Source organism: Oncorhynchus tshawytscha, linkage group LG33, assembly GCF_018296145.1.
Source record: "Oncorhynchus tshawytscha isolate Ot180627B linkage group LG33, Otsh_v2.0, whole genome shotgun sequence".
Taxonomy (NCBI): domain Eukaryota; kingdom Metazoa; phylum Chordata; class Actinopteri; order Salmoniformes; family Salmonidae; genus Oncorhynchus; species Oncorhynchus tshawytscha.
In genome coordinates this window covers 41,247,761-41,274,363 of record NC_056461.1, presented here as the reverse complement: position 1 = coordinate 41,274,363, position 26,603 = coordinate 41,247,761, and the positions used below count along the sequence as shown (strand labels likewise).

General features: G+C 45.6%; 1 protein-coding gene across 1 annotated transcript in view; it reads right to left on the bottom strand.

Moving 5' to 3' along the window:
• pds5b (PDS5 cohesin associated factor B) overlaps positions 1–26,603 on the bottom strand; it is a 97,490-nt gene that overhangs the window by 21,445 nt on the left and 49,442 nt on the right. Inside the window, exons 13-26 of the mRNA XM_042311628.1 lie at positions 26,159–26,272; positions 24,214–24,295; positions 23,808–23,856; positions 21,233–21,372; positions 18,875–18,990; positions 18,119–18,224; positions 17,873–18,033; positions 17,102–17,225; positions 16,642–16,800; positions 16,465–16,533; positions 13,782–13,918; positions 13,306–13,429; positions 12,819–13,023; positions 11,229–11,343 (exon numbers count right to left, since the gene is read on the bottom strand). Of these exons, the coding sequence (XP_042167562.1) occupies positions 11,229–11,343; positions 12,819–13,023; positions 13,306–13,429; positions 13,782–13,918; positions 16,465–16,533; positions 16,642–16,800; positions 17,102–17,225; positions 17,873–18,033; positions 18,119–18,224; positions 18,875–18,990; positions 21,233–21,372; positions 23,808–23,856; positions 24,214–24,295; positions 26,159–26,272 (1,701 nt within the window). The remainder of the gene's footprint in view (positions 1–11,228; positions 11,344–12,818; positions 13,024–13,305; positions 13,430–13,781; positions 13,919–16,464; positions 16,534–16,641; positions 16,801–17,101; positions 17,226–17,872; positions 18,034–18,118; positions 18,225–18,874; positions 18,991–21,232; positions 21,373–23,807; positions 23,857–24,213; positions 24,296–26,158; positions 26,273–26,603) is intronic.

Below are 26,603 nucleotides of genomic sequence, written 5' to 3'. Positions count from 1 at the left end.
CTATGACAGCAGACAATGACAGCAGACAATGACAGCAGACTATATATAACAGCAGACTATATATGACAGCAGACAATGACAGCAGACAATGACAGCAGACAATGACAGCAGACCATGACAGCAGACCATGACAGCAGACCATGACAGCAGACAATGACAGCAGACTATATATAACAGCAGACAATGACAGACAGCAGACAATGACAGCAGACAATGACAGCAGACAATGACAGCAGACAATGACAGACAGACAATGACAGCAGACAATGACAGCAGACAATGACAGCAGACAATGACAGCAGACTATATATAACAGCAGACAATGACAGCAGACAATGACAGCAGACTATATATACAGCAGAAAGACAGACAACGATAGCAGACACAGCAGACTATATATAACAGCAGACAATGACAGCAGACATAACAGCAGACAATGACAGCAGACAACAGATATAACAACCAGCAGACTATAACACCAGACTATGACAGCAGACTATAACAGCAGACAATGACAGCAGACTATATATGACAGCAGACTATATATAAACAGCAGACTATGACAGCAGACTATATATAACAGCAGACTATGACAGCAGACTATGACAGCAGACAATGACAGCAGACAATGACAGCAGACTATGACAGCAGACTAATGACAGCAGACTATATATAGGACAGCAGACTAGGACAGCAGACTAGGACAGCAGACAGCAGACTAGGACAGCAGACAGACAGACTATGACAGCAGACTACAGCAGACTAACGACAGCAGACTATAACAGCCAGACTAGACTGACAGCAGACTATGACAGCAGACTATATATAACAGCAGACAATGACAGCAGACTATGACAGCAGACAATGACAGCAGACTATATATAACAGCAGACAATGACAGCAGACTATAACAGCAGACTATGACAGCAGACTATATATATAACAGCAGACTGTAACACCAGACTATGACAGCAGACAATGACAGCAGACTATATATATATATATAACAGCAGACTATATATAACAGCAGACTATGACAGCAGACAATGACAGCAGACCATGACAGCAGACTATATATATAACAGCAGACAATGACAGCAGACAATGACAGCAGACAATGACAGCAGACTATAACAGAGACAGACAGACAATGACAGCAGACAATGACAGCAGACTATATATAACAGCAGACAATATAACACCAGACTATGACAGCAGACTATAACAGCAGACATGACAGCAGACTATGACAGCAGACTATATATGACAGCAGACTATATGACAGCAGACTATATGACAGCAGACTATATATAACAGCAGACAGACAGAGACTATATATAACAGCAGACTATGACAGCAGACTATGACAGCAGACTATGACAGCAGACTATATATGACAGCAGACAGCAGACTATATATACAGCAGACTATGACAGCAGACTATATATGACAGCAGACTACATATAACAGCAGACATATATAACAGCAGACTATATATAACAGCAGACTATGACAGCAGACAATAACAGCAGACTATGACAGCAGACAATGACAGCAGACTATGACAGCAGACTATGACAGCAGACTACGACAGCAGACTATATATAACAGCAGACAATGACAGCAGACTATGACAGCAGACAATGACAGCAGACTATATATGACAGCAGACAATGACAGCAGACTATGACAGCAGACTATATATAACAGCAGACAATGACAGCAGACATAACAGCAGACACAGCAGACAATGACAGCAGACAATGACAGCAGACTATATATAACAGCAGACAATGACAGCAGACAATGACAGCAGACAGCAGACTAATATGACAGCAGACAATGACAGCAGACTATACAGCAGACTATAACAGCAGACTATGACAGCAGACTATATATAACACAGACTGTAACACCAGACTATGACAGCAGACAATGACAGCAGACAATGACAGCAGACTATATATAACAGCAGACTATATATGACAGCAGACAATGACAGCAGACAATGACAGCAGACTATATATAACAGCAGACTATGACAGCAGACAATGACAGCAGACAATGACAGCAGACCATGACAGCAGACAATGACAGCAGACTATATATAACAGCAGACAACGACAGCAGACAATGACAGCAGACAACGACAGCAGACAATACAGCAGACAATGACAGCAGACTATAACACCAGACTATGACAGCAGACTATAACAGCAGACTATGACAGCAGACTATATATGACAGCAGACTAGACAGCAGACTATGACAGCAGACTATGACAGCAGACTATATACAGCAGACTATATATAACAGCAGACTATATATAACAGCAGACTATATATAACAGCAGACTATGACAGCAGACAATACAGCAGACAATGACAGCAGACAATATATAACAGCAGACAATGACAGCAGACTATAACAGCAGACTATGACAGCAGACTATAAATAACACCAGACTATGACAGCAGACAATGACAGCAGACAATGACAGCAGACTATATATAACAGCAGACTATATATGACAGCAGACAATGACAGCAGACAATGACAGCAGACAATGACAGCAGACCATGACAGCAGACCATGACAGCAGACCATGACAGCAGACAATGACAGCAGACTATATATAACAGCAGACAATGACAGCAGACAATGACAGCAGACAATGACAGCAGACAATGACAGCAGACAATGACAGCAGACAATGACAGCAGACAATGACAGCAGACTATATATAACAGCAGACAATGACAGCAGACTATAATAACAGCAGAAAACGACAGCAGACAACGATGACAGACAGCAGACTATATATAACAGCAGACAACGACAGCAGACAACGACAGCAGACAACGACAGCAGACAACAGACAACGACAGCAGACAACGACAGCAGACTATAACACCAGACTATGACAGCAGACTATAACAGCAGACTATGACAGCAGACTATATATAACAGCAGACTATGTATAACAGCAGACTATGACAGCAGACTATGACAGCAGACAATATATAACAGCAGACTATGACAGCAGACTATGACAGCAGACAATGACAGCAGACAATGACAGCAGACTATGACAGCAGACTATGACAGCAGACTATGATAGCAGACTAGGACAGCAGACTAGACAGCAGACTACGACAGCAGACTAGGACAGCAGACTAGGACAGCAGACTATGACAGCAGACTACGACAGCAGACTACGACAGCAGACTACGACAGCAGACTACGACAGCAGACTACGACAGCAGACTACGACAGCAGACTACGACAGCAGACTATATATAACAGCAGACAATGACAGCAGACTATGACAGCAGACAATGACAGCAGACTATATATAACAGCAGACAATGACAGCAGACTATGACAGCAGACTATGACAGCAGACTATATATATAACAGCAGACTGTAACACCAGACTATGACAGCAGACAATGACAGCAGACTATATATATATATATAACAGCAGACTATATATAACAGCAGACTATGACAGCAGACAATGACAGCAGACCATGACAGCAGACTATATATATAACAGCAGACAATGACAGCAGACAATGACAGCAGACAATGACAGCAGACTATAACAGCAGACAATACAGCAGACTAACAGCAGACAATGACAGCAGACTATATATAACAGCAGACAATGACAGCAGACAATGACAGCAGAAAACGACAGCAGACAACGATAGCAGACGACAGCAGACAATGACAGCAGACTATATATATAACAGCAGACAACGACAGCAGACAACGACAGCAGACAACGACAGCAGACAACGACAGCAGACAACGACAGCAGACTATGACAGCAGACTATAACAGCAGACTATATATGACAGCAGACTATATATGACAGCAGACTATATATGACAGCAGACTATATATGACAGCAGACTATATATAACAGCAGACTATGACAGCAGACTATATATAACAGCAGACTATGACAGCAGACTATGACAGCAGACTATGACAGCAGACTGACAGCAGACTATAACAGCAGACTATAACAGCAGACTATATATGACAGCAGACTATATATGACAGCAGACTATATATAACAGCAGACTATATATAACAGCAGACTATATATAACAGCAGACTATGACAGCAGACAATAACAGCAGACTATGACAGCAGACAATGACAGCAGACAATGACAGCAGACAATGACAGCAGACAATGACAGCAGACTATATATAACAGCAGACAATGACAGCAGACTATGACAGCAGACAATGACAGCAGACTATATATAACAGCAGACAATGACAGCAGACAATGACAGCAGACTATGACAGCAGACTATATATAACAGCAGACTATGACAGCAGACAACGACAGCAGACTATGACAGCAGACAATGACAGCAGACTATATATAACAGCAGACAATGACAGCAGACAATGACAGCAGACAATGACAGCAGACTATATATAACAGCAGAAAACGACAGCAGACAACGATAGCAGACACAGCAGACAATGACAGCAGACTATATATAACAGCAGACAATGACAGCAGACTATGACAGCAGACTATATATAACAGCAGACAATGACAGCAGACTATATATAACAGCAGACAATGACAGCAGACTATGACAGCAGACTATATATAACAGCAGACAATGACAGCAGACAACGACAGCAGACACAGCAGACAATGACAGCAGACAATGACAGCAGACAATGACAGCAGACTATAACAGCAGACTATGACAGCAGACAATGATAGCAGACAATGACAGCAGACTATATATAACAGCAGACAATGACAGCAGACTATGACAGCAGACTATATATAACAGCAGACAACGACAGCAGACAACGACAGCAGACAATGACAGCAGACAATGACAGCAGACAATGACAGCAGACTATGACAGCAGACAATGACAGCAGACTATGACAGCAGACAATGATAGCAGACTAGGACAGCAGACTAGGACAGCAGACTATGAGAGCAGACAATGACAGCAGACAATGACAGCAGACTAGGACAGCAGACTATGAGAGCAGACAGACTACAACAGCAGACTACGACAGCAGACAATGACAGCAGACTATATATAACAGCAGACAATGACAGCAGACTATAACAGCAGACTATGACAGCAGACTATAACACCAGACTATGACAGCAGACTATGACAGCAGACTATGACAGCAGACTATGACAGCAGACAATGACAGCAGACTATATATAACAGCAGACAATGACAGCAGACTATAACAGCAGACTATGACAGCAGACTATAACACCAGACTATGACAGCAGACTAGGACAGCAGACTATGAGAGCAGACTACGACAGCAGACTACGACAACAGACTATATATAACAGCAGACTATGACAGCAGACTATAACAGCAGACAATGATAGCAGACAATGATAGCAGACTAGGACAGCAGACAACAGACAGCAGACAACGACAGCAGACTATAACACCAGACTATGACAGCAGACTATGACAGCAGACTATATATGACAGCAGACTATATATGACAGCAGACTATATATGACAGCAGACTATATATGACAGCAGACTATATATAACAGCAGACTATGACAGCAGACTATGACAGCAGACTATGACAGCAGACTATATATAACAGCAGACTATATATAACAGCAGACTATGACAGCAGACTATATATGACAGCAGACTATATATAACAGCAGACTATATATAACAGCAGACTATGACAGCAGACAATAACAGCAGACTATGACAGCAGACAATGACAGCAGACTATGACAGCAGACTATGACAGCAGACTACGACAGCAGACTATATATAACAGCAGACAATGACAGCAGACAATGACAGCAGACTATATATAACAGCAGACAATGACAGCAGACTATGACAGCAGACTATATATAACAGCAGACAATGACAGCAGACAACGACAGCAGACGACAGCAGACAATGACAGCAGACAATGACAGCAGACTATATATAACAGCAGACAATGACAGCAGACAATGACAGCAGACAATGACAGCAGACTACATATAACAGCAGAAAACGACAGCAGACAACGATAGCAGACACAGCAGACAATGACAGCAGACTATATATAACAGCAGACAATGACAGCAGACTATGACAGCAGACTATATATAACAGCAGACAATGACAGCAGACTATATATAACAGCAGACAATGACAGCAGACTATGACAGCAGACTATATATAACAGCAGACAATGACAGCAGACAATACAGAGACAGCAGACAATGACAGCAGACAATGACAGCAGACAATGACAGCAGACAATGACAGCAGACTATAACAGCAGACTATGACAGCAGACTATGACAGCAGACAATGACAGCAGACTATATATAACAGCAGACAATGACAGCAGACTATGACAGCAGACAATGACAGCAGACAATGACAGCAGACAATGACAGCAGACTATAACAGCAGACTATAACAGCAGACTATAACAGCAGACTATGACAGCAGACAATGATAGCAGACAATGATAGCAGACAATGATAGCAGACTAGGACAGCAGACTAGGACAGCAGACTAGGACACCAGACTATGACAGCAGACTATGACAGCAGACTAGGACAGCAGACTATGACAGCAGACTAGGACAGCAGACTAGGACAGCAGACTATGACAGCAGACTATAACAGCAGACTATGACAGCAGACTATAACAGCAGACTATGACAGCAGACTATAACAGCAGACTATGACAGCAGACTATGACAGCAGACTATGACAGCAGACAATGACAGCAGACAATGACAGCAGACAATGACAGCAGACAATGACAGCAGACAATGACAGCAGACAATGACAGCAGACAATGACAGCAGACAATGACAGCAGACAATGACAGCAGACAATGACAGCAGACTATATATGACAGCAGACTATGACAGCAGACAATGATAGCAGACAATGATAGCAGACTAGGACAGCAGACTAGGACAGCAGACTAGGACAGCAGACTATGACAGCAGACTATGACAGCAGACTATGATAGCAGACTAGGACAGAGACTATGAGAGCAGACAGACTACAACAGCAGACTACGACAGCAGACAGCAGACAATGACAGCAGACTATAACAGCAGACTATAACACCAGACTATGACAGCAGACTATAACAGCAGACAATGATAGCAGACAATGATAGCAGACTAGGACAGCAGACTATGAGAGCAGACTAGACAGCAGACTGACAGCAGACTATATATATAACAGCAGACAATGACAGCAGACATGACAGCAGACTATGACAGCAGACAATGACAGAGACTATATATAACAGCAGACAATGACAGCAGACTATGACAGCAGACTATGACAGCAGACTATGACAGCAGACAATGACAGCAGACTATATATAACAGCAGACAATGACAGCAGACTATAACAGCAGACTATGACAGCAGACTATAACACCAGACTATGACAGCAGACTAGACAGCAGACTGACAGACTAGACAGCAGACTACGACAACAGACTATATATAACAGCAGACTATGACAGCAGACTATAACAGCAGACAATGATAGCAGACAATGATAGCAGACAGGACAGCAGACAACAGACAGCAGACAACAGACAGCAGACTATAACACCAGACTATGACAGCAGACTATAACAGCAGACTATGACAGCAGACTATGACAGCAGACTATATATGACAGCAGACTATATATGACAGCAGACTATATATGACAGCAGACTATGACAGCAGACTATGACAGCAGACTATGACAGCAGACTATATGACAGCAGACTATATATAACAGCAGACTATATATAACAGCAGACTATGACAGCAGACTATATATGACAGCAGACTATATATAACAGCAGACTATATATAACAGCAGACTATGACAGCAGACAATAACAGCAGACTATGACAGCAGACAATGACAGCAGACTATGACAGCAGACTATGACAGCAGACTACGACAGCAGACTATATATAACAGCAGACAATGACAGCAGACAGACAGCAGACAATGACAGCAGACTATATATAACAGCAGACAATGACAGCAGACATGACAGCAGACTATATATAACAGCAGACAATGACAGCAGACAACGACAGCAGACGACAGACAATGACAGCAGACAATGACAGCAGACTATATATAACAGCAGACAATGACAGCAGACAATGACAGCAGACAATGACAGCAGACTATATATAACAGCAGAAAACACAGCAGACAACGATAGCAGACGACAGCAGACAATGACAGCAGACTATATATAACAGCAGACAATGACAGCAGACTATGACAGCAGACTATATATGACAGCAGACAATGACAGCAGACTATATATAAGCAGCAGACAATGACAGCAGACTATGACAGCAGACTATATATAACAGCAGACAATGACAGCAGACAACGACTAGACAACAGACAATGACAGCAGACAATGACAGCAGACTATAACAGCAGACTATGACAGCAGACAATGATAGCAGACAATGACAGCAGACTATATATAACAGACAATGACAGCAGACTATGACAGCAGACTATATATAACAGCAGACAATGACAGCAGACAATGACAGCAGACAATGACAGCAGACAATGACAGCAGACAATGACAGCAGACTATGACAGCAGACAATGCAGACAATATAGCAGACAATGATAGCAGACTAGGACAGCAGACTAGGACAGCAGACTAGGACAGCAGACTATGAGAGCAGACAATGACAGCAGACAATGATAGCAGACTAGGACAGCAGACTATGAGAGCAGACAGACTACAACAGCAGACTACGACAGCAGACAATGACAGCAGACTATATATAACAGCAGACAATGACAGCAGACTATAACAGCAGACTATGACAGCAGACTATGACAGCAGACTATGACAGCAGACAGCAGACTATGACAGCAGACAATAACAGCAGACAATGACAGCAGACAATGACAGCAGACAGCAGACAATGACAGCAGACTATAACAGCAGACAGCAGACAATGATAGCAGACAATGATAGCAGACAATGACAGACTAGGACAGCAGACTAGGACAGCAGACTAGGACAGCAGACTATGAGACACAATGACAGAGACAATGATAGCAGACAGCAGACTATGAGAGCAGACTACGACAGCAGACTAACAGCAGACTACGACAGCAGACTACGACAACAGACTATATATAACAGCAGACAATGACAGCAGACTGACAGCAGACTATGACAGCAGACTATGACAGCAGACAATGACAGCAGACTATACAGCAGACAATGACAGCAGACTATGACAGCAGACTATGACAGCAGACAATGACAGCAGACAATGACAGCAGACTATATATAACAGCAGACAATGACAGCAGACAGCAGACTATGACAGCAGACTAGACTATGACAGCAGACTAGGACAGCAGACTATGAGAGCAGACTACGACAGCAGACTATATATATAACAGCAGACTATGACAGCAGACTATAACAGCAGACAATGATAGCAGACAATGACAGCAGACTAGGACAGCAGACTAGGACAGCAGACTATGAGAGCAGACTACGACAGCAGACTATATATACAGCAGACAATACAGCAGACAATGACAGCAGACAATGACAGCAGACAGACAGCAGACAATGACAGCACAGCAGACAATGACAGCAGACAATGATAGCAGACAATGACAGCAGACAATGACAGCAGACAATGATAGCAGACAATGATAGCAGACTAGGACAGCAGACTAGGACAGCAGACTAGGACAGCAGACTATAACAGCAGACTATAACAGCAGACAATGACAGCAGACAATGACAGCAGACAATGACAGCAGACAATGACAGCAGACTATATATAACAGCAGACTATATATAACAGCAGACAATGACAGCAGACAATAACAGCAGACTATATATAACAGCAGACTATAACAGCAGACAGCAGACTATGACAGCAGACTATGACAGCAGACTATGACATAACAGGAGACTATGACAGCAGACTATGACAGCAGACAATGATAGCAGACAATGACAGACTAGGACAGCAGACTATGTGAGGAGACTACGAGCAGACTACGAGACTAGACAACAGACTATATATAACAGCAGACAATGACAGCAGACTATGACAGCAGACTATGACAGCAGACAATGACAGCAGACAATGACAGCAGACTATATATAACAGCAGACAGCATATATATGACAGCAGACTATAACATATGACAGCAGACTATGACAGCAGACTATATATAACAGCAGACAATGACAGCAGACTATAACAGCAGACTATGACAGCAGACTATAACAGACTATGACAGCAGACTATGACAGCAGACTATGACAGCAGACAATGATAGCAGACTAGGACAGCAGACTATGACAGCAGACTATATATAACAGCAGACTATGACAGCAGACTATAACAGCAGACAATATAGCAGACAATGATAGACAGCAGACTATAGAGCAGACTGACAGCAGACTATATATGACAGCAGACTATATACAGCAGACAATGACAGCAGACAATGACAGCAGACAATGACAGCAGACAATGACAGCAGACAATGACAGCAGACAATGATAGCAGACAATGACAGCAGACAATGACAGCAGACAATGATAGCAGACTAGGACAGCAGACTAGGACAGCAGACTAGGACAGCAGACTAGGACAGCAGACTAGACAATGACAGCAGACAATGACAGCAGACAATGACAGCAGACAATGACAGCAGACTATGTATAACAGCAGACTATATATAACAGCAGACTATATATAACAGCAGACAATGACAGCAGACAATGACAGCAGACAATGACAGCAGACAATGACAGCAGACAATAACAGCAGACTATAACAGCAGACTATAACAGCAGACTATAACAGCAGACTATGACATAACAGGAGACTATGACAGCAGACTATATATTACAGCAGACTATATATGACAGCAGACTATAACAGCAGACTATATATGACAGCAGACTATATATGACAGCAGACTATATATGACAGCAGACTATAACAGCAGACTAACAGCAGACTATATATAACAGCAGACAATGACAGCAGACAATGACAGCAGACAATGACAGCAGACTAGGACAGCAGACTAGGACAGCAGACTAGGACAGCAGACTAGGACAGCAGACAATGACAGCAGACAATGACAGCAGACAATGACAGCAGACTCACTCCTTGATGTCTTTGAGCTGTTCAATGTCCTGGACCTTGATGTAGTCTGGGTCGTGGACCAGCAGGTGGATGGCATAGGGGACCACATACTCAGGGAGCAGAGAGAACAACTTCTCTGGAATATATACATAAAAAACAACATACAGAAAGGTTAATACACACCCTGGTCCAACAGTAACAACGGCCCACTGGCCTGGGGCAGGTAAACACATGCATTGGGCCAGTGGATCTAGTCAGTCACTGGCCTGGGACAGGTAAACACATGCATTGGGCCAGTGGATCTAGTCAGTCACTGGCCTGGGGCAGGTAGACACATGCATTGGGACAGTGGATCTAGTCAGTCACTGGCCTGGGACAGGTAAACACATGCATTGGGCCAGTGGATCTAGTCAGTCACTGGCCCCCCCGGGTCAACTTCTCAGTGTATTTGACGTTCCAGTTTGAAATTGACATGCTGTGTCGCAGTCTGCCATAGAAAACTGAGGCTCTGTTTGTGCCGTCATTCTGTCACCAAACGTTGCATCCCCACAGTTGAAGGAAATGTGTTTTTGTCAGTGAACATAGTATTAAATTAGCAATAGGCTACTGTCTATAAAACGACACCTAGCATTCGTCTGGGCTAATGTAGCCTAAATCGATAGCTTCTCTCGTTTGAGAACAAGTTGTCTTTAAAAGGGCAACGTCCTATTTTGTGATGTAAAAAAATCTTAAAAAGGTCAACAAGGTAAAAAAAATAAAAAATTGTTCACATTTGGCCCTGCCCACACACTACATACTACATACACTACACACAGCACTTGGAAGGCATAGGACTGGTCTGGTTTCATGGAGCAGATTAAATAGTATCCTGGTCTGATAGAGCAGATTAAATAGTATCCTGGTCTGGTTTCATGGAGCAGATTAAATAGTATCCAGGACTGGTCTGGTCTGATAGAGCAGATTAAATAGTATCCTGGTCTGATAGAGCAGATTAAATAGTATCCTGGTCTGGTTTCATAGAGCAGATTAAATAGTATCCTGGTCTGGTCTGATAGAGCAGATTAAATAGTATCCTGGTCTGGTTTCATAGAGCAGATTAAATAGTATCCTGGTCTGGTTTCATGGAGCAGATTAAATAGTATCCAGGACTGGTCTGGTCTGATAGAGCAGATTAAATAGTATCCTGGTCTGGTCTGATAGAGCAGATTAAATAGTATCCTGGTCTGGTTTCATAGACTGGATTAAATAGTATCCTGGTCTGGTTTCATAGAGCAGATTAAATAGTATCCAGGACTGGTCTGGTCTGATAGAGCAGATGAAATAGTATCCTGGTCTGGTTTCATAGAGCAGATTAAATAGTATCCTGGTCTGGTTTCATGGAGCAGATTAAATAGTATCCAGGACTGGTCTGGTCTGATAGAGCAGATGAAATAGTATCCTGGTCTGATAGAGCAGATTAAATAGTATCCTGGTCTGGTTTCATAGAGCAGATTAAATAGTATCCAGGACATTCTCCTGATGTTGATATTATTGACCAGACACTGCCTGGCGTGTGTGTGTGTGTGTGACTGTGTGTGTGTGTGTGTGTGAGACTGTGCCCATCTCCCTCACCGCTGACGGCAGCGTGTTGTTTAAGGTACTCTCTCCTGATTGTAATGTTCTTCACCAGACACTGCCTGGCGTGGGCCCGCCTCTCCTTCACAGGGTCCTTGGCACACAGGGCAAACACCGCCAGGTACTCCAGGGGCAGACGCAGGCGGCACAGACCCTTATGGAGCTTCTGGGCAAAGCCCTGGCGCACCTGGTAACACTCATCCTGGAGAGAGAGATGAGGAGAGAGAGGGGGAGGGAGGAGAGAGAGAGGGGAGGGAGAGGGGAAGGGAGGAGAGAGATGAAGAGAAAGGGGGAGGGAGGAGAGAGAAAAGAGAGAGGGGGAGGGAGGAGAGAGAGAGGAGAGAGAGGTAGGTAGATAGGTAGAGGGGGAGGGGGAGAGAGGTAGAGGGAGGGAGGGAGATTAATAGGTGTTTTGAATGAGGGAAGAACAGGACATGTGTGCGTGTGTTTAGTGTGGAAAGTGTTTTAGTGTGTGTGCTCTTACATTGATGACCAGGGCACAGAGTTGGTACTGCTCCAGGGTGATGATCTCATGGTAGCAGGGCTCCTGTGCCAGCTTCAGTAGGGCACACGCTGCTGCCAACCTCAGCCTGGACATATCTGGTTTACTGTGGAGGGGGGAGGGAGGGAGAGGAGGTGTGGAGAATGAGAGGAGAGAGAAGAATGTGTCAGGTGTATGTCAAAGTCCTAGCAAATGCTGGTGTGTGTGTGTGTGTGTGTGTGGTGAGTGATGTGGGTGTGTGTGTGTGCTGTGTGTGGTGAGTGATGTGTGTGTGTGTGTGTGTGTGTGTGTGCTGAGTGATGTGGGTGCGTGCTGAGTGATGTGTGTGTGTGTGTGTGTGTGTGTGTGTGTGTGTGTGTGTGTGCTGAGTGATGTGGGTGCGTGTGGTGTGTGTGTGTGTGGTGAGTGATGTGGGTGTGTGTGTGTGTGTGTGTGTGTGGTGAGTGAGTGATGTGTACCCCATCTTGCCCTGCTCTGTCAGGTCTCCATCACTGTGAAGTATTGCAGTCAGCATCCTCAGAGTGGAGTTACCAGACTTAGACAGGGTGTTCTTTACGCCCAGCAACCACCTCACCATCAACTTGATACCCTGGATCTAGAGACACAGAGAGAGAGAGAGAGAGAGAGAGAGAGAGACAGAGAGAGAGAGAGAGACAGAGAGAGAGAGAGAGAGCCAGAGAGAGAGAGAGAGAGAGAGAGAGAGGGTGGGAAGGAAGGAGGGAGAGGTTACAAACCTTCGCTTTGAAATGGGGACAGCAGACATTTTAGTATGTATCACAAATGCACCTTTTTAGCCTCATGATGTTGGCAGGAGACATTCTCAGTAGGCATGGTAGGTTATAGACTGTTCTTGGTACTCTCCAGTAGCTAACTAGACATACATTTTAATGTACAATCAGGGTTCTACCTTAGCTTTTCAGACCGGGTGGAGCTGAAGTAGGTTTAAGTTGGGTTGTGTGTGTGTGTGTGGGGGGGGGGTTGGAGCGTTTTGCATCGTTGACAAACCTGTAACTGCCATTTCCTGAAACCTCTAGTCTTAAATGATATCTGTATTAGGTCTGTATTAGAGGAACAGATCTCTCTGCCATTTCCCATCCACACAGCCAACTACCGCACCACCACACAGCCAACTACCGCACCACCACACAGCCAACTACCGCACCACCACACAGCCAACTACAGCACCACCACACAGCCAACTACAGCACCACCACACAGCCAACTACCGCACCACCACACAGCCAACTACCGCACCACCACACAGCCAACTACCACACCCAACTACCGCACCACACCACCACACAGCCAACTACCACACCCAACTACCACACCACACCGACAACTACCGCACCACCACACAGCCAACAGCCAACCACCGCACCACCCAGCCAACTACCGCACCACCCAGCCAACTACCCCACCGCACCACCCACAGCCAACTACCGCACCACCCAGCCAACTACCGCACCACACAGCCAACTACCGCACCACACAGCCAACTACACCAACACACAGCCAACTACCACAACACTGCACCGCCCGGTCCATCGCGCCTACTACCATTGTGGAGATCAAAGCATGTGCCAGCAAGACTGTGTACCGCACCACTAAACATGCCAACTAACGTTACCTCCGTCATGATGCCAACTAACTAACATTACCTCCCGTTATGATGCCATCGCTAAGCCTAACTAACATTGTCCGGAGATGCAAAGCATGATGCCTTCGCAAGAGCTGTAACATTACCTCCGTCGTTATGATGCCTTCGCTATGGAGCTAACTAACATTACCTCCGTCGTTATGATGCCTTCGCTAAGGAGCTAACTAACATTACCTCCGTCGTTATGATGCCTTCGCTAAGGAGCTAACTAACATTACCTCCGTCGTTATGATGCCTTCGCTAAGGAGCTAACTAACATTACCTCCGTCGTTATGATGCCTTCGCTAAGGAGCTAACTAACATTACCTCCGTCGTTATGATGCCTTCGCTAAGGAGCTAACTAACATTACCTCCGTCGTTATGATGCCTTCGCTAAGGAGCTAACTAACATTACCTCCGTCATTATGATGCCTTCGCTAAGGAGCTAACTAACATTACCTCCGTCATTATGATGCCTTCGCTAAGGAGCTAACTAACATTACCTCCGTCATTATGATGCCTTCGCTAAGGAGCTAACTAACATTACCTTCGTCATTATGATGCCTTCGCTAAGGAGCTAACTACCACATAATAGTGGTTATGTTCTTGACTAACACATCTTGACAAAATGCATTTGGAAAATGCATTTAGCTAACAATTGGTTCTCCATTATCCCTACTCTTTCACCTCACATCAGTGTTGTCAACAGACCAATAGGAGAGCTGTCATCCAGCTGGAGTAAAATAGTACTATAACTATGGGGGGGGCAGAGATGTGGTAGAGGAGAGGTGGGAGGTTGGGGAAGGAGGTAGAGGAGGTAGAGGCGAGGTGGGAGGTTGGGGAAGGAGATGGAGGAGGTAGAGGAGAGGGGAGGTTGGGGAAGGAGGTAGAGGAGAGGTGGGAGGTTGGGGAAGGAGGTAGAGGAGAGGGGTGGTTGGGGAAGGAGATGGAGGAGGTAGAGGAGAGGGGAGGTTGGGGAAGGAGGTAGAGGAGAGAGGTGGTTGGGGAAGGAGATGGAGGAGGTAGAGGAGAGGGGAGGTTGGGGAAGGAGGTAGGGAGTGGGGAGGTTGGGGAAGGAGATAGAGGAGTGGGGTGGTTGGGGAAGGAGGTGGAGGAGGTAGAGGAGAGGGGAGGTTGGGGAAGGAGGTGGAGGAGGTAGAGGAGGGGAGGTCGGGGAAGGAGGTAGAGGGGAGGTTGGGGAAGGAGGTAGAGGAGGAGGGTGGTTGGGGAAGGAGGTGGAGGGAGGTAGAGGAGAGGGGAGGTTGGGGAAGGAGGTGGAGGAGGTAGAGGAGAGGGGAGGTTGGGGAAGGAGGTGGAGGAGGTAGAGGAGAGGGGTGGTTGGGGAAGGAGGTAGAGGAGAGAGGGGAGGTTGAGGAGAGAGGGAAGGTTGGGGAAGGAGATGGAGGAGGTTGAGGAAAGGTGGGAGGTTGAGGAAGGAGGTGGAGGAGGTAGAGGAGAGGTGGTAGGTTGAGGGAGGAGGTGGAGGAAGAAGGGAAACCAACCTTGGCCAGGGTTTCAGAAGACACCTCATCATCAGGAACCCACAGCTTGGTGGTCTTCTTACCTGGGATCTACACAACAACCACAATAAACAGAGGATGTTACAACCAGGAACACTGCGATAGCTTCTCCTCTCAAATGAAAAGACGTAAGTGTTCTGTGTGTGTATCTGCGCCCACCCTGTCGCTCATGAGCAGGTCCTTGACTATGAAGTTGGCCACCAGTGATTTGAGCGGAGCAGCAAACTGTTCTGGGGCCAGCAGAGCCAGGTGACCCAGAGTAGTGAGAGGAGTTATCAGCTGATCCAGGTCCTCAAGGTCCAGGCCTTTATGCAGCGGCTGGGAAGAGAGAGACAAGACATTTCACTGTTTACTTTGTCATCTGTTGACACGTGTAAAACTTCAAGAGGGCAGGTTTCCCCAGACACAGATTAAACCTCGGCCCAAAAATAACTTTCAATGGAGAATCACTACTAAGAAAGCTTTTTAGTCGCTCTTCCGGTTGGAATTTAATATTTCATAATATAACACTTGTATAATATTTTATTAAATTATTGATTGATTGATAGGAAAGAGGGCTGAAGAAGTGAAGATATTAGGAGAAAAATTACTAGATCGTAAAAGGCAGACTGGTCCTCACCTCAAAGATCTGAGCGAAGTGTGTGTCTCTGTGTGTGAACATGGCATGGATACAGTGGATGGCATATTTGGCCTGGCGAGGTGGTCCTCTCTTAGCTTTGGTCTGCAGTACTGGCAGCAGAACACTAGGGGGAGAAGAGGAGAGCATTAGACGGAGGAATTATAGGGAAATAAGAGACTCTTTTTCCCCCCCGGGGAGATGAGGTTTATGAATTGCCTGACTGGGCTGTGGGACAGTACACCTGTTACAGTTGGACAGTTCAAATGGAACTGATGACAGGCTCCTCCGTCTATCAACCAATCAGCATCCAGGATCCAAACAACTAGTTCTATAATACACATTGATACACTAGAAGGCTGTTCTACAGACTACAGCAGCTTGTTCAATGGGATGCAATGGCCAAGACAGCGGCAAGACTTCCTACCCCGTTGTTGGAGACATTAGCAGACTCCTTACGTTCTAATCTATAGAAAGACTGTGACTATTTAACGTGGGCGACTATCCCAGTGGCTTCAGCCTAATAATAACATCTAGGTAACACAATCAGAGAGCTTTATGGGTAAACATTTGTGTTCATCAAATAAATGAAAAATGGGGGGAAAGTCGTGAACTCACGACTTGATGCGAGGAAGGTATGTGTGTGTGTGTGTGTGTGTGTGTGTGTGTGTGTGTGTAGATGTATGTAGGTGTGTGTGTGTGTATGTAGGTGCGTGTGTGTGAATATGTCTGTGTACACATCTATGTAACACAAACATTTGACATTAAACTCACGACTTGATGTGAGGGAAGCTCTCCTCCATCTTGCTTCCTGTGTTTTTAAATATCTGCAGCGCCGCCTCAGCCACCTTCTCGTCATCCATCTTGAGACAGCCCAGCAGGGATTCAAACGTCTCCGCAGAGTGGAACGACACCGGGTGGGTGAACGACAGGACCTGGAGGGAGGGGGATGAGAGAAGTGAATGACAACAGAGACAGAAAACAGAGGAAGCCAGAGAGGAGAAAAAGAGAGAGAGATACCTTGAGTAGTTCCAGTCCTGCCCTGATGGCCTGTTCGGTAGGAACTCCCTCTTCATCATCCTCAGCTGTTCCATCTATCGACTTGTTCACCTGCTTTACCAGAGCACTGAGAGGGAGGGAGAGAGGGATGGAGAGAGAGGGATGGAGAGAGGGAGAGAGGGAGGGATGGAGAGAGGGAGAGGGAGGGAAGTAGAGAGGGAAAGGGATGGAGAGAAGTAGAGAGGGAGAGGGATGGAGAGAAGTAGAGAGGGATGGAGAGAAGTAGAGAGGGATGGAGAGAAGTAGAGTGAGAGGGAGGTAGAGAGGGAGGGAGAGGGATGGAGAGAGAGGGAGGGAAGTAGAGAGGGAGAGGGAGGGAAGTAGAGGGGGAGGGAGAGAGAGGGAGAGGGAGGTAGAGCGGGAGAGGGAGGTAGAGCGGGAGAGGGAGGTAGAGAGGGAGGGAGAGGGATTGAGAGAGAGGTAGGGAAGTAGAGAGGGAGAGGGAGGGAAGTAGAGGGGGAGGGAGAGAGAGGGAGAGAGAGGGAGAGAGAGGGAGGGAAGTAGAGATGGGGAGAGGGGGAGAGAGAGGGATGAAGAGAGAGGGAGAGAGAGGGATGAAGAGAGAGGGAGGGAAGTAGAGAGGGAGAGAGAGGGCGTTAGAGAGAAAAACACAACATAAGCAAATCATAGATCAATCACCTTGTGCGTTTGGGGTTGTGCAGTAGAGTGTGTGTGTGTGTGTGTAAGTGTGTGTCAGTGTGTTGGGGTGTGTATTACCTGATAGACTCTGTGTCGATGTGAACAGGAGCAATTCTTTCCAGCAGGAACTTGACCATCTCTAAGAAGGGATTACTGGGCTGTTTAGGACTGCCTAACTTCTTAGTGATGTCTCTCTGGAGGACACACACACACACACACACACACACACACACACACACACACACACACACACACACACACACACACACACACACGGTTTCTGTTAGGGAAATGTGGCGTCAGACATCTGACTGGCAGCATTTTATTTTGCCGGACCCATATGCATTGATTAACCTGATTATGGCGTCCACCCGCGGGTGTTCAGAACGACATTTAGTTCATGGTAACTCATCTTCAACAGAACATGCAAGTCGAGGATGCAACAATGTGAGATCCCTTCTTACTAAAAGTCCGATGCCCACATTTTCCCCTCGGCCATCAAGATGAGTAACGGACAGCAAAATCACTAGCCTATGTCAATCTACTATCCCTCATAATATAGAAACGTTTCCCTATTCTATTGGTCAACTTGTCGAGAAATACAAATGATACCAAACAGACTCTGGGACAGTTGTGGGACGATAGATCCCAAATTCATACAACCAGCCTAGGCTACATTTTAAAAAAAGATATGAAAAAAAAATAATAATAATAAAAACCCGCAAAAAATGCAACAGCTTCATATTATCAACTACGCAAGGCAGTAGGCTACGCACAAATGTTCGTTCCATAATGCAATTAACAGAAAAACACTTGTCCAAAATGAGCGGTTTTATGTCCATTGAAATGTAGAAAGAGGGGAGATGTAAGATGTAACAACTAGCATGGGATGCTAATATGACTAGGATTATCAACAACTAGCATGGGATGCTAATATGACTAGGATTATCAACAACTAGCACGGGATGCTAATATGACTAGGATTATCAACAACTAGCATGGGACGCTAATATGACTAGGATTATCAACAACTAGCATGGGATGCTAATATGACTAGGATTATCAACAACTAGCACGGGATGCTAATATGACTAGGATTATCAACAACTAGCATGGGACGCTAATATGACTAGGATTATCAACAACTAGCATGGGACGCTAATATGACTAGGATTATCAACAACTAGCATGGGACGCTAATATGACTAGGATTATCAACAACTAGCATGGGACGCTAATATGACTAGGATTATCAACAACTAGCATGGGACGCTAATATGACTAGGATTATCAACAACTAGCATGGGACGCTAATATGACTAGGATTATCAACAACTAGCACGGGATGCTAATATGACTAGGAGTGTTCTTTTGGTTACAAGACAATGAAAGAACATTTCTGATTTTGCTACTTTGAAGCAAGGTAAAAACATGCCTCATAATATGTTGTAAAAAGGTCCAGGTTTCCAACATTTCAGTATATGTTTTCAAAATGCGTACTGCCTCCAACTCATTGCAAAGTGGTGTGTGACGCGGCGATGAAGCCTGCCTTCTGTTGCCGATACATTTGCTGTCTGAGAGGCTGTAGCAACAGCTCTCGCTGTCTGACAGATTTTACACTCCAAGGGTTCTGTATCTGTATGCTGCGAGTGTGTGGAAAATAAAATACGTAACGAATATACACACGCACCAATTTAAATCCACTATATTATGCAAATTATCCTATAGACCAATAGGCATGGCCGGTCAAATGTCTTTCCATGGACTGGTGTTAATGAACAGGCTAAAAGCATTATGGGATTGTTTTCCTTCTTCTACCGGACAATTGCCAATTTACTTTATCGGCTTTTCAACAAACCAAAAATATTCCGGCCACAAGCCGGCTAATACCGGCTGACGGAAAACCGTGGCACACACACAGTATACTCACTCACGCACGCACACACACACACACACACACACACACACACACACACACACACACACACACACACACACACACACACACACACACACAAGTTACTAGGCTGTTTAGGACTGCCTGGTTTCCTAGTGAAGTCTCTCTGTAGGAGGATAAGTAACGGGGGCCCCTGGGTGGAGCAGCAGTCGGGGCGACACTACAGCCTGGGGTTAGATCCTGTCACGTTACAGAGGGTCGGCCAGGCGGGTCACGTTACAGAGGGTCGGCCAGGCGGGTCACGTTACAGAGGACGGCCAGGCGGGTCACGTTCCAGAGGATGGCCAGGCGGGTCACGTTCCAGAGGATGGCCAGGTGGGTCACGTTGCAGAGGGTGGCCAGGCGGGTCACGTTGCAGAGGGCGGCCAGGCGGGTCACGTTGCAGAGGACGGCCAGGCGGGTCACGTTGCAGAGGACGGCCAGGCGGATAAGTAATAAAAACACATATGCAATCGCACACACACGCTCTCTCTACTCACCACACAGACTTGGGCCTGTTTGCAGGAGCAGGCCGGTGAGACCAGGGTCTCTAGTTGGTTTCTGATCCGCTCATCATCATCCAGGACCTGGGCTAGCTTCTTCACAAAGTCCTGGGCCTTGCCTGGGTCTGGAAGGTTCCCTGGAGACACACACACATGGGGGGGGTTGGTTAGTGTTGAGAGTGTGTGTGTGGTGGGTGTGCACTTAGAAAATAAAGGTTCTTCGGCTGTCCCCATTTAAAAAAAAATCTTGGTCAACCGAATGTGATCTGTTCGTTCGACCAATCGATTGGTCAAAATATTTAAAAGTGCATTTTTCCATGTATAGTCACCCTATGTGTTTTAATGAAATCAACTATATGCATTGAGCTTGTCTGATGCTTTAAGCGCATAGTTTGCTGAAGAAAGACAAATGCCTCAAGAGGGAACCAGAGATCTAGATAACCAGATGAAAAATAACTATCCTCTTCACCTCTCCTGCTGGCCTTCGCAGATTCTGACATTACTGTCCTGAAGATGCCGGTATTCTGCCATTACTCTCCTGAAGATGCCGGTAGTAGGCTACACGAGGAGTCTGCAAGCTTTCTCATGTTGAATTTAAAATTTATCTTACCATTTCTGCCGCTCTACCAGTTGCGGTTTTCACACGCAAATTTTCACGACAGTTTCGTTTAATTTACAATAACGCCTTCATATCTCAAAATCATTGTCACATGGTTAATCAAAATTCTACCTAAATGAATATCCTATAAATCACATTGGCTACACACGGCCTGTCTGCAACCAACTTTAAACACCGCACCAACTATTTACTTGGGTCAGGCCTGAAGCTTGCACTGGCGAACTTGCAACATTGTATAAAATATTCTGGGCCACAAGGGATAAGAAACAGTGCTTGACTTGGGCAGGAGTTCACCGGAGCGGGGTACCGGCACCTCAAATTTTCTACTGCTCGAGCACCGGTTCCTCTTATAGAATATTAGCTCAAAAGTATTGTGGATCTCCTGCATCTAAATATAAACAGTACCAGCACGCAAAATGAGTAACAGAACCTATTTCAGTCCAACTCAAGAACTGATAAGAAGTAATCAGGGTTATGGAAAGGGAGACAGCTAGAAACATATTTCAGATACACGGAGGATCTATTGTTATTCTATGGATGTAAAAACAGTCTTTGTTTGCTTGACGTTTGAGGTGAAGAAAATGTTACTTTGCAAAGCTCCACAGGTCATTCGTGGTGATGCGTTAAGCCAATCAGAAGACTGGAATAATAATATTGAATACATTAACATAAATTACCGTAACCAAAGTTTAAACCGCCACTGCTGAGTGGCGCAGGGGTCTAAGGCACTGAGAGGCATCACTACAGACCCGGGTTTATTCCCGGGCCGTGTCACAACCGGCTGTGATCAGGAGTTCCATAGGGTGGCGCACAACTGGCCCAGTGTTGTCTGGGTTAGGGGAGGGTTTTGGCCAAGGGGGGCTTTACTTGGCTCATCGCGCTCTAGTGACCCCTTGTGGCGGGCCGGGCGCCTACAGGAAAAACTCTGGTCAGTTGAAGTGTTTCCTCAGACACATTAGTGCGGCTGGCTTCCCGGTTAAGCTGGAAAGTGTTAAAAAGCGTGATTTGGTGGTACATATTTTGGAGAATGCATGGCTCGACCTTCGTCTCCCGAGCCCATTGGGGAGTTGCAGCAATGACACAAGATCAAAATTGGGGAGAAAAAGGAAGTAAAATATACAAAAAGTAACAAACATTGTAGAATATTAGAAACTATAGGAATTAACGGTAAATATACTACTGGTGATATATGCAATGGGGAATTAATATAGACTTAAAAATCAAACAATTCACACAATAAAGTTCTGAAACAATGAACGTGAACAACTGGCGAGAGAGAGAGCGCATTCTGGAGAGAGAAGTGTGTATTGTGCCTCTGGACACATGGTCAATCCCCACGCCAGCATTGGTCGTGCAGCATTTACGTTGCCTCGGCAGTAGTCAGGGTGTTCACGCTTCAGGGAACAGTGCAGAGCTGTTGTCAAAGTAGCGAAGTATGTGTTTTCTACAGGAAGTACCGCCCCCACCTACCGTCAACCAATCATGTCAATGCAGAGCTACACAGAGCCCTGCGCATTTTTCCAACATTTGGGAGGCGCATGGTAATGTGGTACAGAGCCGGAATTGACCTCTCGGTGTCTCTAGGGGGTCCACCATTACGTCACACCCTCCATATGGAGCCTCCCACCACATTTCAGATCAAGCAGAAATAGGCTTTTATTCTAGGCCTCCGCAATGGATCAGTTCACTGAGATGGGCGCAAATATAGATATATGTTACTACTTAACTAAAACAATCTCGGTCGACCAACAGCCTAAGGACCAAACAATCGACCAGTCGACTAATTGGGGTCAGCCCTAGTCCCCATAGAATCATCTTTTTAAGTTCCATATAGAAACTTTTTGGGTTCCATTGTAGAACCTTCAGTGGAAAAGGTTCTACACATGGAACCCAAAAGTGTTCTACCTGGAACCAAAAAGGGTTCTTCAAAAGGGTTGAGTGAAGTTGACTTACTCGTAATCACCATAACCTTGGCAAACACCGCCTTGCTACCGGCATCAGACTGAAAAAACAAAAACAATATTTAGTGTTCCAATACATTTCAGTAACAGTCTTGAAGTAGAGTATATATGAACATTCAGCATTAGTAACAGTCTTGAAGTAGAGTATATATGAACATGCAGCATTAGTAACAGTCTTGAAGTAGAGTATATATGAACATGCAGCATGAGTAACAGTCTTGAAGTAGAGTATATATGAACATTCAGCATTAGTAACAGTCTTGAAGTAGAGTATATATGAACATGCAGCATTAGTAACAGTCTTGCAGTAGAGTATATATGAACATTCAGCATTAGTAACAGTCTTGAAGTAGAGTATATATGAACATTCAGCGCTAGGAGCAATTGATTAGCAGTACCTTGGGCTGTTTGACCAGGTCCAGGAGATCTTTGACATGGTGTCTCAACATGTTCTGACACTTCCACATCTCATTCAGAGCCCTGGGGGGGGGAGGAGAGAGAGAGAGGGCTATATTAAAACACATCGTAAGTCAGCCACAGAGGCTCTGCTAAAGGAGGGCAGTAGCATATTACAGTAGCATTGATGAGGTATGTATGGAGGAGGCTGGAGACAGAACCTCTGCTGACTAAAGCATGTTTTCATCACCAGTAAGAAACTGCTAGCCGTTGGCTGCTAACAGCTGAGAACTGCTAGCCGTTGGCTGCTAACAGCTGAGAACTGCTAGCCGTTGGCTGCTAACAGCTGAGAACTGCTAGCCGTTGGCTGCTAACAGCTGAGAACTGCTAGCCGTTGGCTGCTAACAGCTGAGAACTGCTAGCCGTTGGCTGCTAACAGCTGAGAACTGCTAGCCGTTGGCTGCTAACAGCTGAGAACTGCTAGCCGTTGGCTGCTAACAGCTGAGAACTGCTAGCCGTTGGCTGCTAACAGCTGAGAACTGCTAGCCGTTGGCTGCTAACAGCTGAGAACTGTTAGTCTCAAACTTTGGGAGGAGAGACCACCAGAAATGGTCATATCGCCCTCTAGTGCGGAACGTAAGAACTGCCAAAGATGTACAGTCAAAGAGGAGAATAATTAATTATTCAATTTTCTGAAATAGAGGCATACTAAGACAAATTAAACGTGACAGAGTGTAAATGATAACACATTATAGGGCAGGAAATTAAGAAATTATGATATTAAACAATTAATTTAGCAAATGAGCAAAAGCTGTGTGCATTAATGAAATAGAAGCCTGGCTCAAATGGAAGCCTGGCTCAAATGGAAGCCTGGCTCAAATAGAAGCCTGGCTCAAATGGAAGCCTGGCTCAAATAGAAGCCTGGCTCAAATGGAAGCCTGGCTCAAATGGAAGCCTGGCTCAAATGGAAGCCTGGCTCAAATGGAAGCCTGGCTCAAATGGAAGCCTGGCTCAAATGGAAGCCTGGCTCAAATGGATGCCTGGCTCAAATGGATGCCTGGCTCAAATGGAAGCCTGGCTCAAATGGAAGCCTGGCTCCACCTGTTTTTTAAGCAAATAAACACCCGGGCTATTAATTTAAGTTTTACGGAATACAATTACTGTGCCAGCCACTAAGCATTAGTACATTACAGTAGCAGAAGTACAACACAGGAGCAGAAGTACAATACAGTAGCATTGGTTAAGTATAGAGGGAGCTGAAAGGTAGGGAGGGAGCTGGAGTCAAAAATAGGACAAGACCTAATTGTAAGTGTGAGACTTACTTGACAAGGTTAGTGTCCAGGGTAGGGAGGGAGGAACAGGGGACTTACTTGACAGCGTTAGTGTCCAGGGTGGGGAGGGACGAACAGGGGACTTACTTGACAGCGTTAGTGTCCAGGGTAGGGAGGGAGGAACAGGGGACTTACTTGACAGGGTTAGTGTCCAGGGTAGGGAGGAAGGAACAGGGGACTTACTTGACAGCGTTAGTGTCCAGGGTAGGGAGGGACGAACAGGAGACTTACTTGACAGCGTTAGTGTCCAGGGTAGGGAGGGAGGAACAGGAGACTTACTTGACAGCGTTAGTGTCCAGGGTAGGGAGGGAGGAACAGGAGACTTACTTGACAGCGTTAGTGTCCAGGGTAGGGAGGGAGGAACAGGGGACTTGACTTGACAGCGTTAGTGTCCAGGGTAGGGCGGGAGGAACAGGAGACTTACTTGACAGCGTTAGTGTCCAGGGTAGGGAGGAAGGAACAGGGGACTTACTTGACAGCGTTAGTGTCCAGGGTAGGGAGGGAGGAACAGGAGACTTACTTGACAGCGTTAGTGTCCAGGGTAGGGAGGAAGGAACAGGGGACTTACTTGACAGCGTTAGTGTCCAGGGTAGGGAGGGAGGAACAGGAGACTTACTTGACAGCGTTAGTGTCCAGGGTAGCGTAGAGATAATACAAACACTTCATCCTCTCGGTGGTCTCCAGGTTGTGAGGTACCATGTACTGGGCAAAGATACGCTCTACCAACAACCTGACAGACAGAGGAGAGAGGAGAGGAGAGGAGAGGAGAGAGAGGATGTGAGGAGGGAGAGAGGATGTGAGGGAGAAGATGTGAGGAGGGAGAAGATGTGAGGAGAGAGGAGAGAGAGGATGTGAGGAGGGAGAGAGGATGTGAGGAGAGAGAGAGGATGTGAGGAGAGAGAGAGGATGTGAGGAGGGAGAGAGGATGTGAGGAGGGAGAGAGGATGTGAGGAGGGAGAGAGGATGTGAGGAGGGAGAGAGGATGTGAGGAGGGAGAGAGGATGTGAGGAGGGAGAGAGGATGTGAGGAGGGAGAGAGGATGTGAGGAGGGAGAGAGGATG